Source organism: Rutidosis leptorrhynchoides, chromosome 6, assembly GCF_046630445.1.
Source record: "Rutidosis leptorrhynchoides isolate AG116_Rl617_1_P2 chromosome 6, CSIRO_AGI_Rlap_v1, whole genome shotgun sequence".
Taxonomy (NCBI): Eukaryota; Viridiplantae; Streptophyta; class Magnoliopsida; order Asterales; family Asteraceae; genus Rutidosis; species Rutidosis leptorrhynchoides.
Genome location: NC_092338.1, coordinates 305,960,872 through 305,975,509, shown reverse-complemented (window position 1 = coordinate 305,975,509; position 14,638 = coordinate 305,960,872). Strand labels below are relative to the sequence as shown.

General features: G+C 34.9%; 3 protein-coding genes across 3 annotated transcripts; all 3 read left to right on the top strand.

The window, feature by feature from the left end:
* Positions 1 to 2,285: 2,285 nt before the first annotated feature.
* On the top strand, positions 2,286 to 3,284 carry LOC139854616 (uncharacterized). Its single transcript, XM_071843912.1, has one exon. The coding sequence runs from the start codon at positions 2,286 to 2,288 to the stop codon at positions 3,282 to 3,284; it is 999 nt and encodes a 332-aa protein (XP_071700013.1).
* Positions 3,285 to 3,682: 398 nt separating this feature from the next.
* Positions 3,683 to 4,105, top strand: LOC139854615 (secreted RxLR effector protein 78-like). Its single transcript, XM_071843911.1, has one exon. It carries the CDS (start codon positions 3,683 to 3,685, stop codon positions 4,103 to 4,105), a length of 423 nt encoding a protein of 140 aa, XP_071700012.1.
* A 3,666-nt stretch (positions 4,106 to 7,771) lies between these two features.
* On the top strand, positions 7,772 to 8,338 carry LOC139854614 (uncharacterized mitochondrial protein AtMg00310-like). Its single transcript, XM_071843910.1, has one exon. It carries the CDS (start codon positions 7,772 to 7,774, stop codon positions 8,336 to 8,338), a length of 567 nt encoding a protein of 188 aa, XP_071700011.1.
* The last annotated feature ends 6,300 nt before the right edge of the window (positions 8,339 to 14,638 follow it).

Here is a 14,638-nt window from a genome sequence, read left to right as displayed (position 1 = left end):
GTGTATGTTGCCTCAAAGAGACTGTGTAATGGACATCGATTTGCATTTGTGAGGTTTGGTGAGGTTAAAGATGAGAACGTGTTGTTGAAGTCGTTGGAATCTATCAAGATTAAGGGAGATCTCATTGAAGTGTTTAAAGCTACTGTTAGAGGACCCAAGCGTGATACTAAAGAAGATACGAAAGAGAAGGGTAATGGGCCACATGTAAAAGATAACAGGTTCAACGATGGAAGGCGGTTTAGGGATGTGGTGTCAGGTGAGGGGTTCCCAAGTTCTAGGGCATACTGGAGAAAAAAGATGATGCAGACACACGGTCTAATGTGGATCTGAGAGAAAAGCTAAACGTAAAGAAGAAGGCGAATTTCCAATTCAACAATGAGGTTGAGAAGAAGGATAAGGTGGTTATCATTGGAGAAAATAACGAAAAAAGTGATTTACTTCAGAAGGAGATTGTTTGTGATGTTAGGGATCATAAGATACTACGAAATCTTCATAGTATCTGTGTGGAAGAAGGCTTTAATGACCTGCATATTAAGACACTTGGTGGTCTAAGTATCATGATTGTGTTTAATTCGCGTGAGGCAGCTAACGAGGTAGTATCTCAAGGGGATCATCCGTTGAGGAAGTGGATCAATAAGGTACAACTTTAGGATGCGGAATATTGGCCGGTGGGGCGTATGACATGGTTAAAAATCTCCGGTTTCCCGGTTCATTGTTGGTCGGAAAACACGTTTACTTCGACGGCCGAATGGTGGGGTGTGGTGTATGAATTGGACTACTGCCATCTTAGTGGGCATCAAAACCTATCATGTGGAAGGGTTTTTGTGAAATTGAATGACCCTGAGGTTGTCAATGACTCACTAAAACTTGTTCATAAATCTAGAACGTACTTTGTCAATGTTTAAGAAGAAAGGAAACTTTTCAAGGATCAGGTTATGAAAGAGGAAGATGAGGAGTTTTGTAGCGAGCAAGAATGTTCCAGTTTTAGTTCAGATTATATTGATTCCGATGATTACACTAGTGACATGGAGCAATTCGATCAGTACGAGGATGTCCAATGCAATCATTGTGATGAAGCTGGTAATGAAGATGGTCGATGCCATCAATCTGATGATGAGGGCGACGATAACATGGGTATACCGGATGAAGAGAACAAGTCTGTCAACATGATTAAAGAAGATGATGAAGATGTTAATTCTCCGGTTGGGCAACGTCCGGTACAGGAAGATCACGCGCCGGTGGAAGATGTAGGGTCTGATTGCTTTGGATTTAAAACAATATTTGGTGATACCGAGGAATATGTGGCAGAAACTATGAGCAATAATTACCCTAATCCGACTCCCAAAAAGGTTGTAACGGACTCTTCAGTTATCAAGGATACGTTTCATAATTATGATAAGCACATGCGTGGGGGTGAATGTAACAGTCTGGGAGTCTCAAATGGGGATAATGGATCCAATAATGTGATGGGCTTAAACAAATTCTGCGATAGTGGGCTTAATAGCCCATTTAAATTCAACGAGCATAATGAAGAGTGTAAAGTTTGTAGGCTTAATAATAATAATACTGGTTATGGGCAAGACAATACGGGGCATGGGCCTAGAAATTACAATTGTGGGAATCTAAATAAAGAAAAATGCACCTGTAGCAATAAATCGAAGAGTGCCTCTTTTGATTGTAGATCTAAAAGAGAGTCGAAGTCAACTGAGGTTTCCTTCTGTAACAATTGCTACTGGGAATCGATGTGCAAGCATAGTGCCTCCTCCAGATTTATGAGATTCAAATCAATGGCATGAAAGGGTGCTAACCTAAAATCAGGTAATCATCCAAATTGTAAAACTTGTGTGAAGAAATTGAAAGACAGAAGACAAACATCCAAGTCTTCACATTTGATTGCTGGGAATGTTTCGAGAAAGACATCAATTGACAATGTCGAGATCAGAGAATACGGGGAAGGTATCGGGTTAAGGTGGCCAAACCTTAACCCACAGTAAGCCTTTTTCTCTTCCTGTCTTCGTTTAATTTTTTTCTTATGAAGATTCTGTCTTTTAATGTTCGTGGGCTTGGGGTTAAAGGGAAACTTGGGTGGGTTAAAAATATTTGTCTGAATGAGAGACCTGATGTAATTGCGTTACAAGAAACTAGATGTAAACTACTTGAAGATCGATGGGTGTACTCATTATGGGGTAGTAGTGATTTTGGTTTTGTTCAAAAAGATGCGGTTGGGAAATCGGGGGGGTATGTTGATTGTTTGGGATACTAGATGCTTTTCGGTTACAAATGCGATGGGTAATGAATTTTTCCTAGCCGTTAGAGGGTCTTGGATTGGTTCCGGCAAAGAATCCACTATTGTTAACATCTATGGCCCTCACGATGACGCGAGTAAGAAATTGATGTGGGAATCCCTCGATAATCTATTGTTATGTAGTGACTCGACTTGGTTACTCTGTGGAGATTTCAATGAGGTAAGAGAAGCTTCGGGTAGATTAAATTGTGTGTTCCATCAAAGGCGTGCCTCCCGTTTCAATGAGTTCATTTCTAGTAACAATCCTAACGAAATCCCAATAAGTGGTAGAAAGTTTACGCGAATTAGTGACGACGGCATCAAATTTAGCAAACTTGATAGATTTTTTGTGTCGAATAAATTCTTGAACTTATGGGAAGATCTCTCGGTAATTCCCTTGGAGAGAATAGAATCGGACCATTGCACTTTAGTTTTGAGAGACAAGCTAATCGACTTCGGACCCAAACCTTTTAAGGTGTTCAATGAATGGCTCAACAAAGAAGGTGTGGTGGCTATTATACAAAGTGCTTGGGATAATCCTATTAAGAGTATGAGAAGGGATTGTAGATTTAGAGATCGTCTCAAAAATATAAAATTTGCGCTTAAAGATTGGAGTCACAATGAGTTTGGCAAGCTTGATGAAGAAATTATTGCCCTTAAAATAAAAGACGTTGACTTAGAGAAGGAAGCTGAATTGGGGGGTTTTAATGAGAGTAAACGGTTAGCTTGGTTGGAGGTGAGGAAAAATTGGTTGGAAAAAGAATCCGTAAAGACTAGTATGTTGAAGCAAAAAGCTAGATTTCGGTGGAATCTAGAGGGTAACGAGAACTCAAAAAATTTTCATAACACGATTAAAAGAAGGAGCAATAAGTGCAATATCCGGGGGTTGTGTATTAACGGGGTATGGAATGAGGAACCTAGCGTTGTGAAAGCTGCTGTGTTTAGCCACTTCCATCAGTTATTTTCGGCTAAAAACCATCAGAGGCCTACTATGCTTTGATTGGTTGAACCCTGCTGGGCCGTCGGTTACAAATGGGCCTGATGGTAACAGAAGGCTTACATTCATGGAGGCGAGCAATCTGGAACTTCAATTTAATGAAACCGAAATATGGAAAGACGTTAAAAATTGAGGAAGTAATAAAGCGCCGGGCCCCGACGGGTTTAACATGTTTTTTTATAAAAAGTTTTGGGTATTGTCAAGAAGGATCTAATTGAAGCAGTCAACTCGTTTTGGGTAAATGGAGAAATCTCCAAAGGTTGTAATGCGTCTTTCATTACCCTTGTCCCGAAAACCTCGGATCCAACTCTTTGAATGACTACCGTCCGATAAGTTTGATTGGAAGTTATTACAAAATTATTGCGAAATTACTTTCAAATAGACTTAAGAAGGTAGTCCCGATGCTTGTTGGATATGATCAAAGTGGTTTTGTCAAAGGTAGAAACATTTTAGATGGCGCATTAATTGCAAACGAGACTGTTGATTATTTGAAGCAGAAGCGAATCAAAAGCCTTATTTTCAAGGTTGATTTTGAGAAGGCCTTTGATAGTCTAAGTTGGGAGTTTCTAATGGAAGTTATGGAATTCATGGGGTTCGGCGAAAAGTGGAGAAGGTGGATTCTCACGTGTCTTAAATCCGCGTCTATCTCTGTCCTTGTAAATGGATCTTCGACGAATGAGTTTACCTTGGATAGAGGAGTGCGCCAAGGCGACCCGCTCTCTCCTTTTCTTTTCATTATTGCGGCAGAGGGTTTGAATGCCCTTGCGAAAAGAGCTGTCAGTTGCAATATGTTCTCGGGTGTCGAAATCGGAAGAGAAAAGTAGGTATATCGCACCTACAATATGAGGACGACACTATTTTCTTTGGAAGTTGGAGTGAGAATAATATTCGTAATCTCATGAAACTCTTAAAGTGTTTTGAACTAACCTCGGGGCTTAAAGTTAATTATCGTAAGAGCAAACTTTTTGGTATTGGTGTAGATAAGCTTGAGGTTGAGAATATGGCAACATCTTTTAGGTGTAATATGGGTTCGCTGCCTTTTACATACCTCGGACTCCCGACTGGCGCAGAAATAAATAAACTTGAATGTTGAAAGCCGGTAATTGAGAAATTTGAGAAACGACTCGCGGATTGGAGGGCGCGTTCGGTGTCATTTGGCGGACGCTTAACTCATGTGAAATCTGAAATGTCCAGTTCTTATTGATTAAAAACGTTCCATATTAATTGATTTCGTTGCGAGGTTTTGACCTCTATATGAGACGTTTTTCAAAGACTGCATTCATTTTTAAAACAAACCATAACCTTTATTTCATAGATAAAGGTTTTAAAAAGCTTTACGTAGATTATCAAATAATGATAATCTAAAATATCCTGTTTACACACGACCATTACATAATGGTTTACAATACAAATATGTTACAACAAAATAAGTTTCTTGAATGCAGTTTTTACACAATCTCATACAAGCATGGACTCCAAATCTCGTCCTTATTTAAGTATGCGACAGCGGAAGCTCTTAATAATCACCTGAGAATAAACATGCTTAAAACGTCAACAAAAATGTTGGTGAGTTATAGGTTTAACCTATATATATCAAATCGTAACAATAGACCACAAGATTTCATATTTCAATACACATCCCATACATAGAGATAAAAATCATTCATATGGTGAACACCTGGTAACCGACATTAACAAGATGCATATATAAGAATATCCCCATCATTCCGGGACACCCTTCGGATATGATATAAATTTCGAAGTACTAAAGCATCCGGTACTTTGGATGGGGTTTGTTAGGCCCAATAGATATATCTTTAGGATTCGCGTCAATTAGGGTGTCTGTTCCCTAATTCTTAGATTACCAGACTTAATAAAAAGGGGCAAATTCGATTTCGATAATTCAACCATAGAATGTAGTTTCACGTACTTGTGTCTATTTTGTAAATCATTTATAAAACCTGCATGTATTCTCATCCCAAAAATATTAGATTTTAAAAGTGGGACTATAACTCACTTTTACATATTTTTACTTCGTCGGGAAGTAAGACTTGGCCACTGGTTGATTCACGAACCTATAACAATATATACATATATATCAAAGTATGTTCAAAATATATTTACAACACTTTTAATATATTTTGATGTTTTAAGTTTATTAAGTCAGCTGTCCTCGTTAGTAACCTACAACTAGTTGTCCACAGTTAGATGTACAGAAATAAATCGATAAATATTATCTTGAATCAATCCATGACCCAGTGTATACGTATCTCAGTATTGATCACAACTCAAACTATATATATTTTGGAATCAACCTCAACCCTGTATAGCTAACTCCAACATTCACATATAGAGTGTCTATGGTTGTTCCGAAATATATATAGATGTGTCGACATGATAGGTCGAAACATTGTATACGTGTCTATGGTATCTCAAGATTACATAATATACAATACAAGTTGATTAAGTTATGGTTGGAATAGATTTGTTACCAATTTTCACGGAGCTAAAATGAGAAAAATTATCCAATCTTGTTTTACCCATAATTTCTTCATTTTAAATCCGTTTTGAGTGAATCAAATTGCTATGGTTTCATATTGAACTCTATTTTATGAATCTAAACAGAAAAAGTATAGGTTTATAGTCGGAAAAATAAGTTACAAGTCGTTTTTGTAAAGGTAGTCATTTCAGTCGAAAGAACGACGTCTAGATGACCGTTTTAGAAAACATACTTCCACTTTGAGTTTAACCATAATTTTTGGATATAGTTTCATGTTCATAATAAAAATCATTTTTCCAGAATAACAACTTTTAAATCAAAGTTTATCATAGTTTTTAATTAACTAACCCAAAACAGCCCGCGGTGTTACTACGACGGCGTAAATCCGGTTTTACGGTGTTTTTATGTTTCCAGGTTTTAAATCATTAAGTTAGCATATCATATAGATATAGAACATGTGTTTAGTTGATTTTAAAAGTCAAGTTAGAAGGATTAACTTTTGTTTGCGAACAAGTTTAGAATTAACTAAACTATGTTCTAGTGATTACGAGTTTAAACCTTCGAATAAGATAGTTTTATATATATGAATCGAATGATGTTATGAACATCATTACTACCTCAAGTTTAGTAGGTAAACTTACTGGAAGTGACAAGAAATGATCTAGCTTCAAAGGATCTTGGATGGCTTGAAAGTTCTTGAAGTAGGATCATGACACAAAAACAAGTTCAAGTAAGATTTTTACTCGAATTAAGATAGTTTATAGTTATAGAAATTGAATCAAAGTTTGAATATGAATATTACCTTGAATAAGAAAGATAACCTACTGTATATAACAAAGGTTTCTTGATCTTAGATGATTACTTGAAATGGATTAGAAAGCTTGGAAGTAAATTAGTAAACATGAAGGGATTTTTGAAGTGTTCTTGAAGTGTTCTTCCTATGATGATTATAGCTTGATTCTTGAAGTAATTTTTGATGAAGATGATGATTAACTAATGGAAAAATACGTTCATAATAGTGTGTGTGTGTTGAGAGAGAATTAGAAAGAGAATTGGAAGTGAAATGGAGTGAATGATGAGTGGTAATTGGTGAGTGGTGAATGGGGTTAAAAGGAGTTCTAGTTAGTTGACTAGCTCATGGTAGAAGTTAAAATTGATTAGTCATACATGACATAATCAAGAGTGGAATCCCATGCTAGTTCCTATTGGTATATACCCATAGTAAGTACGTTTTGAAGCTGTGTATAATACGGGTAAGAATACGACTAGAATTCTTGATGAAAGAAAAGAATGGGAAAGTAACGGTAACCATTTTCGTTAAGTATGAGTGTTTTGATATATGTCTTGAAGTCTTCCAAAAGTATTTTAATACATCTAAATACACTACATGTATATACATTTTAACTGACTCGTTAAGTCATCGTTAGTCGTTACATGTAAGTGTTGTTTTGAAACCTTTAAGTTAACGATCTCAATTAATGTTGTTAACCCATTGTTTATTATATCTAATGAGATGTTAAATTATTATATTATCATGATATTATGACATATTAATATATCTTAATATGATATATATACATTTAAATGTCGTTACAACGATAATCGTTACATATATGTCTCGTTTCGAAATCCTTAAGTTAGTAGTCTTGTTTATATGTATATAACTCATTGTTAATATACTTATGGAGATACTCACTTATCATAATCTCATGTTAACCATATGTATATCCATATATATATCGTCATGTCGTTTTTACAAGTTTTAACGTTCGTGAATCGCCGGTCAACTTGGGTGGTCAATTGTCTATATGAAACATATTTCAATTAATCAAGTCTTAACAAGTTTGATTGCTTAACATGTTGGAAACATTTAATCATGTAAATATCAATCTCAATTAATATATATAAACATGAAAAAGTTCGGGTCACTACAAAATCGGTCCTAAATAGCCTCCCGTTGTATTATTTTTTCGCTCTTCCGTGCTCCGCCATGTGTGTTAAAAAAACTCGAGAGTGTAAGACGTCATTTTTTTTGGGCGGGGCGGGTAATGACTCCAAAATTGCTTGGGTCAAATGGGAATCGATTCTTTTACCTTATGGGGCGGGTGGGTTAAATTTGGGTTCACTAAAAAGCAAAAATTGGGCTCTAATTTGCAAGTGGTGGTGGAGGTTCAAATCCGAAACCACTTCCTTGTGGGTTAAAGTCATTAAGAGTATTTATGGTCCTTCGGGTGGTTTTGAACTTGTCAATGATTCTCATGTTTCTTCGAGTACTTGGGCTAACATCGTGAAAGCAGGTGGTGTAGTCGATTCTTTGGGCTTATCTTTCAGAGACTCGTTTATCAAATCGGTGGGGAATGGCTCCACAACCTCATTTTGGAATGAAGTTTGGCTAGGTGATGTTACACTAAAAAGCAGGTTTAAGAGACTACATAAATTGGAAACTAATCGAGATGCAGCTGTAAGCGAAAGAGTGACATGGGATGGTTCCAAGATGGCGGGTACATGGTGCTGGTCCAGACTTCCAGAGAGACGGGCAAGCAAACGAGCTGATTGAGCTGAATGGACTGATTTCAACAGCAAATTTGGACGTAGATGGTGGCTAGACAACAGCGGGATGTTCACTACTAAGAAACTTACGGTTTTAATTGATGATAAACTATTAAATACAGGTATATGTGCGATAGGAACGTTGCGGAACAACCTTGTCCCAAAAAAGGTTGAAGTCTTTATTTGGAGAGCGAGAAAAAAACGGATTCCGGTTTTGTTGGAGTTAGATAAACGTGGCATTGATCTCCACTCGGTGCGATGTCCGTTATGTGATGACGACTTAGAGTCGGTGGACCATTCCCTCATCTTTTGCAAACATGCCCATGACGTTTGGTGCAAAGTTTTCGATTGGTGGGGGATGAATTTATCGTCCTCTTTAAGTGTAAACGAGATTTTCCTTGGGAATTCGCTAGCTTCGGTATCGGATTTTGGTAATAAACTCTGGAAAGCGGTCATTTGGTCGAGTGGCTATCTCATATGGAATAATCGGAACCAAAAGGTTTTCAATAAAAAGTGTTGGACTACTCCCGGGGCATTGTGCGAAATACAAACTAAAACATTTGAATGGATTGCTAAAAGGTGCAAAGTGAGGAATATTGATTGGCATTCATGGCTTCACAATCCCCGCTCTTTATTGTCATAAACTGTTACTTAACTTCTTGTTAATTAGCATCGCGAATGTATGTAATATAGGTGGAGTTAAAATTGCGAATGATGTAGCATATCCAGGTTTATGTTCCTGGGAACTGTTGTATATGATCTTGAGATATTAATAACATTTCTGCTTTTCAAAAAAAACTTGTATTTTAAGTTATTTTAAGTAAATCGGGAACCATCAACCTATATTTGTAGGTGAGCCGTGGACAATTAGTGAAATTAAAAAAAAAAAAAAAAAAAAAAGGACAATTGGTGTTATTTAATGAATAGCTCATGAATTATAGATATATTTTTCAAAAGATAACAACATTCGAGTCTTATGATTTAGTCTAAACATTAGCTAATTCTAATATTGTCACATGTTAACTTAAATATAGTAGTAATTGTGTTACATTATAATGTTTTAACTTTTTTTTAAAAGCGGTTCGGGATTATCCAGAGGGGACTAAACCAACCACGCGTTCATCTTCCGCAGTTGCATAACTCGCCAACAACTACTGTCAAAGGAAACTCGGCCCAATCCGGAGGCATGGGCGGTTAAACCCCCTCCCACACTGCCCTCGCAACGCGATGTGCGAAAGACACCATTAAGTGGAATTCAGGGGCAACCTTGTGTGTAATGTTGCACCCCATGGGAGTCGAACTTCCGACTTCTCACTAAGAGAGGCAGGTCACTACCAGATGAACTACAACACAAGGTTTTGTAAATATGAGACGGAGGGAGTTTTAATTTGGGAAGTGAACTATTAATTTAGGACATTCCAAATGAAATAATGAACAATCAGACGGATGGAGTAATAAAGTTTATTGACATGGTAATGGCTATCATTAACTTGCTTATTATCCTTATAAAGTCATCTATCAATTTGAAATTAATATTAATATGTAACCACTATATATAAAACTTTAACTATGTTAGTGACATCTCTTTGTATTGTTGTTAAAAAAAAGTTCTAAATAATAACATATGTTACAATTCTAAATATAAAAATAATATATATGTTACTATCAACGTTGTGATACTTGGATTGAGCCTGAAGTTAGCTGCCACGATTACAAACAAAAATAAAAAATATTCACATATCGAAAACGAGATACAAATAGAAAATTAAATCATATTAAATTAAAGTTGTCGATAAAAGAAAAATACTCAACACTATCAATAATTCCAAATTCATATTTGCGAAAACCACACACGTGTAATAAGGACATTGAAGGAAATAATGGTGAATTTTGGTAACGCGCTAAATGGTATGGGTTTGATAGTAACTCGCCTGTATGGGCCACTACTTTTTGTTAGGTAGTTCATTTACATTTGTACTTAACCGTTCAACTCAATACCACGCGCTTTTGCCGGTAGCTAGTCGTAATCGCTGCAGACACGGCATATTAACGGCTCCTATCTAGTTTCCGTTTCGACAATTATGTTATCATGTACGTACGATTCTATTGGCATACACGTGGGTGGATTTCTAACGTTGTAGACTTTTTTAAAAACGGTGATGATGTGTACAAAATCACTTTTTACACGTAGACAACCAAACATGTTTTACATTGTAGTATAGTATAACAGTGTAAAACATGTTTGATTGTGTATGTGTAAAAAGTGGTTGACATTTTGGTAAATTGAAATTTGATTGAATACTCGTAAGAGTTAACTACTATCACACAAATTGCAGGGGTCAAGAGGGCGCCCCCTTGCGGGGTCCAAGGGGTAGCGCCCTTGGCGGGGTTCAAAAATGAAGAGTTATGACTCTTCATGATAACTACTAAAAATTAATTATATCTCGGTTTTTCAATAGTTAGTGAAAATACACAGAAACACACATATTCTTTAATACGTGATTTTGATTTCTTTTTGCCTGGAAACAAAATCGTTTTTGTCTTAATCCAATTATGATTTCGGGTAAATCCGAGGTTCTTGAGGGGCGAAATACTTAATTAGGAAAGTGTTTCACGATTCGCGAACCAATCCAGATTTTATGTTTTCATTATTAATATTAAGCAGATTGCAAATATCCTTCAAATTCTGAATGTGAGCATTAGCATCTTCTTTTTCAGTACCCCTAAATTGGTTATCCTTAAGCAAGTGAAAGATAGAACCCGTAATATCAAAGTTTTCATTTATAGTTGGCTGAGTAATAGCGGGACCTAATCCTTCCAGACCTGCTTTCATTAACGCTTCCATTGAATTTTCAGTGGTCATTTCAATGTCTGAACCAAAAAGAGATCTCAAATTAGAATCAAGACTAGACAGTGGACTAGATAATGATATCATTAAAAGTAGCTCCTTCATCGAAATTTAATTTCCAAACAATATTCGGCTCATTAGAAGGTTTAAATAATATATCGGGATTTGGTAATGATGTGTGCGAGGTGTATTACGTAATACTATTAATTTTACTACGAAATATTATTAAATACGCTACAATTTTACACAAGTTATTTATTTATTTATTGAATGGATATACCTAAACCTTGCTACAACACTTATAGACAGTGTACCTAATCGTAGAGTAGTGTAGTTTTTAGTAAGTCCGGTTCGTTCCACAGGGAGCTCGCTAATTTTAACGCTATATTTATTTTAAACTATATTTGTATATATATATATATATATATATATATATATATATATATATATATATATATATATATATATATATATATATATATATATATATATATATATATATATATATAAGTAGTATTATTATTATTATTATAAAAAGGAGGTTTTACCGTTTAATGACCGGTTTGTCGCTTTTCCGTCTTAAGTCACAATTAAAACCTAATATAAAATATTAAATAAAAATATAACTTAATTTAAAGCGTAAAGTAAATGACGATAAATAAAAGTACGATAATTTAAAGTATGATAAATGAAATGACGGTAAATAAAAGTACGATAATTAAAAGTGCAATAATTTGAAGTACGAAAAATAAAATGACGATAAATAAAAGTGCGATGAGATATAAAATAAAGAAATTATGCTTATTTAAACTTCCGTAATCATGATGTTCGACGTGTTGATTTTAATTTATTACTATGGGTTAATTGTCATTTGTCCTGGATTATTCGATATGTCCATCTTGTTTTGTCCATAATAGTCCATCGGTCATAATTATAAAGTGCGAGAGTCTTCGCCAAATTAACCTTATACCCGAAGTCAAATATTTCAACTAATTGGGGATTCGAACTGTAACAAGGTCTTAATACTTTGTTTAATGAATACACCAGGTTATCGACTGCGTGTAATTCAAGGTTTTAATACTTTGTTAACAATTACACCAATTACCCTTGAATGTAATCCACCCCTGTTTTAATGAGTCCAGTTACTATTAATCCATCCCTGTGTCCGGTCAAATGAATAATTATTAGTATTTATAGATATCCCGCCTACCGTACCCAGTCAAGCGTATGTGGTTATATATAAACACGTCAAATTATAAATCTCTATATTAAATCAACGAGATATCATTTAATTAATATAAAGCCTATTAATAACCCATAGTCCAATTTCCACAAGTGTCGGTCTTTTGTCCAAACCCCGATTATGGTCCAAAGCCCAATAACCCCGTCTTAATATTTAGTCCAACATCACGATTACTTCGGCTTAAATAAACATTATAATAACTTAGCTACGAGACATTAATTTAAAAAGTTTGAACATAACTTACAATGAGTATTAATCGCGTAGTGTTACACGGACAGAGTTTCGACTTACAAACTTAAAACATTCGCCACTATAACCTTATTATTATTAACTAATATTAAAATTAAAATTATAATTAAAATATAAATATATATTGAGAGAGTAAGAGATAAGATTGAATATATGTATACATAAAACGTCGAGCAAACTGCCTTTTTATAGCACTTGGCCTTACTGTTACAGCCATGCGATCGCATGGATTTCCTTTGCATTCTCCATGCGATCGCATGGACAGGCTGTTGAAACAACCAAACCCGTATTCCATACGATAATTTTTTTTTAAAAATAACAAACCTTTAGCGCTCAATTAAACGGTTACATGTAACCCATTTAAACGATATCACAAGTTAAATGTTCACAAATGGCACGAAGCCCCGTTAACAAATGTAATACAAGTTTGACCCATTTACATACGATAGTTTTAATCCAAACAACACCTCGAGCATGGTTTGGGGCTAAACTACCCAAAACACTAGGCCAACTTCAAAAGCTTCAACAAGCATCACCAAGGGACACCTAGTGCCCAACAACCCCTTTTTCCTTATCCGCACCTGCATCTAAAAAGATAAACAACGAGAGGGGTAAGCTAATGCTTAGTGAGTGCAACAATTACATTATTACATATACAACCTACTTACTTGCAATCACTTACACATTTACCGCATACATACAAGCAATATAAATAATCATACCATCGCAAGTATAATAGCTAAACTTCCAATCACATGAGCTAGCATAACGATAGCATATAACTCGAACAATAAAATATGCTACAATACAACGCACAACCATGGTTAACCAATCGAACGATGGAACGGTAGTTAAATGACCGTCGGAGTTCATAACAACCATTAGTGCACTTAACACGTCGTACACTAACCCCACGGGTGTAGTGACCCGAACTTTTCCATGTTTATATATATATATATTAAATGAAATTGTTATTTACATGATTAAGTGTTTCCAACATGTTAAGCAATCAAACTTGTTAAGACTTGATTAATTGAAATAGGTTTCATATAGACAATTGACCACCCAAGTTGACCGGTGATTCACGAACGTTATAACTTGTAAAAACAATACGATGACATATATATGGTTATATATATAGTTAACATGATTTTATTATAAGTATGTATCTCATTAGGTATTTTAACAATGAGTTATATACCTAAAAATGAGGCTATTAATTTAAGAAACTCGAAAACGATATATATAACGATTATCGTTATAACAACGTCTTACTAGGTACATATGAATCATATTAAGATATTGATACACTTGGTTAATTATATTAAATGATAAGTAAATATATTATTAAGTGTATTAACAATGAAATACATATGTAAAAATAAGACTACTAACTTAATGATTTCGAAACGAGACATATATGTAACGATTATCGTTGTAACGACATTTAACTGTATATATATCATACTAAGATATATTATATATCATAATATCATGATAATATAATAATTTAACATCTCATTTGTTATAATAAACAATGGGTTAACAATATTCAACAAGATCGTTAACCTAAAGGTTTCAAAACAACGTTTACATGTAACGACTAACGATGACTTAACGACTCAGTTAAAATGTATATATACATGTAGTGTTTTAATATGTATTCATACACTTTTGAAAGACTTCAAGACACTTATCAAAATACTTCTACTTAACAAAAATTCTTACAATTACATCCTCGTTCTGTTTCATCAACAATTCTACTCGTATGCACCCGTATTCGTACTCGTACAATACACAGCTTTTAGATGTATGTACTATTGGTATATACACTCCAATGATCAGCTCTTAGTAGCCCATGTAAGTCACCTAACACATGTGGGAACCATCATTTGGCAACTAGCATGAAATATCTCATAAAATTACAAAAATATGAGTAATCATTCATGACTTATTTACATGAAAAC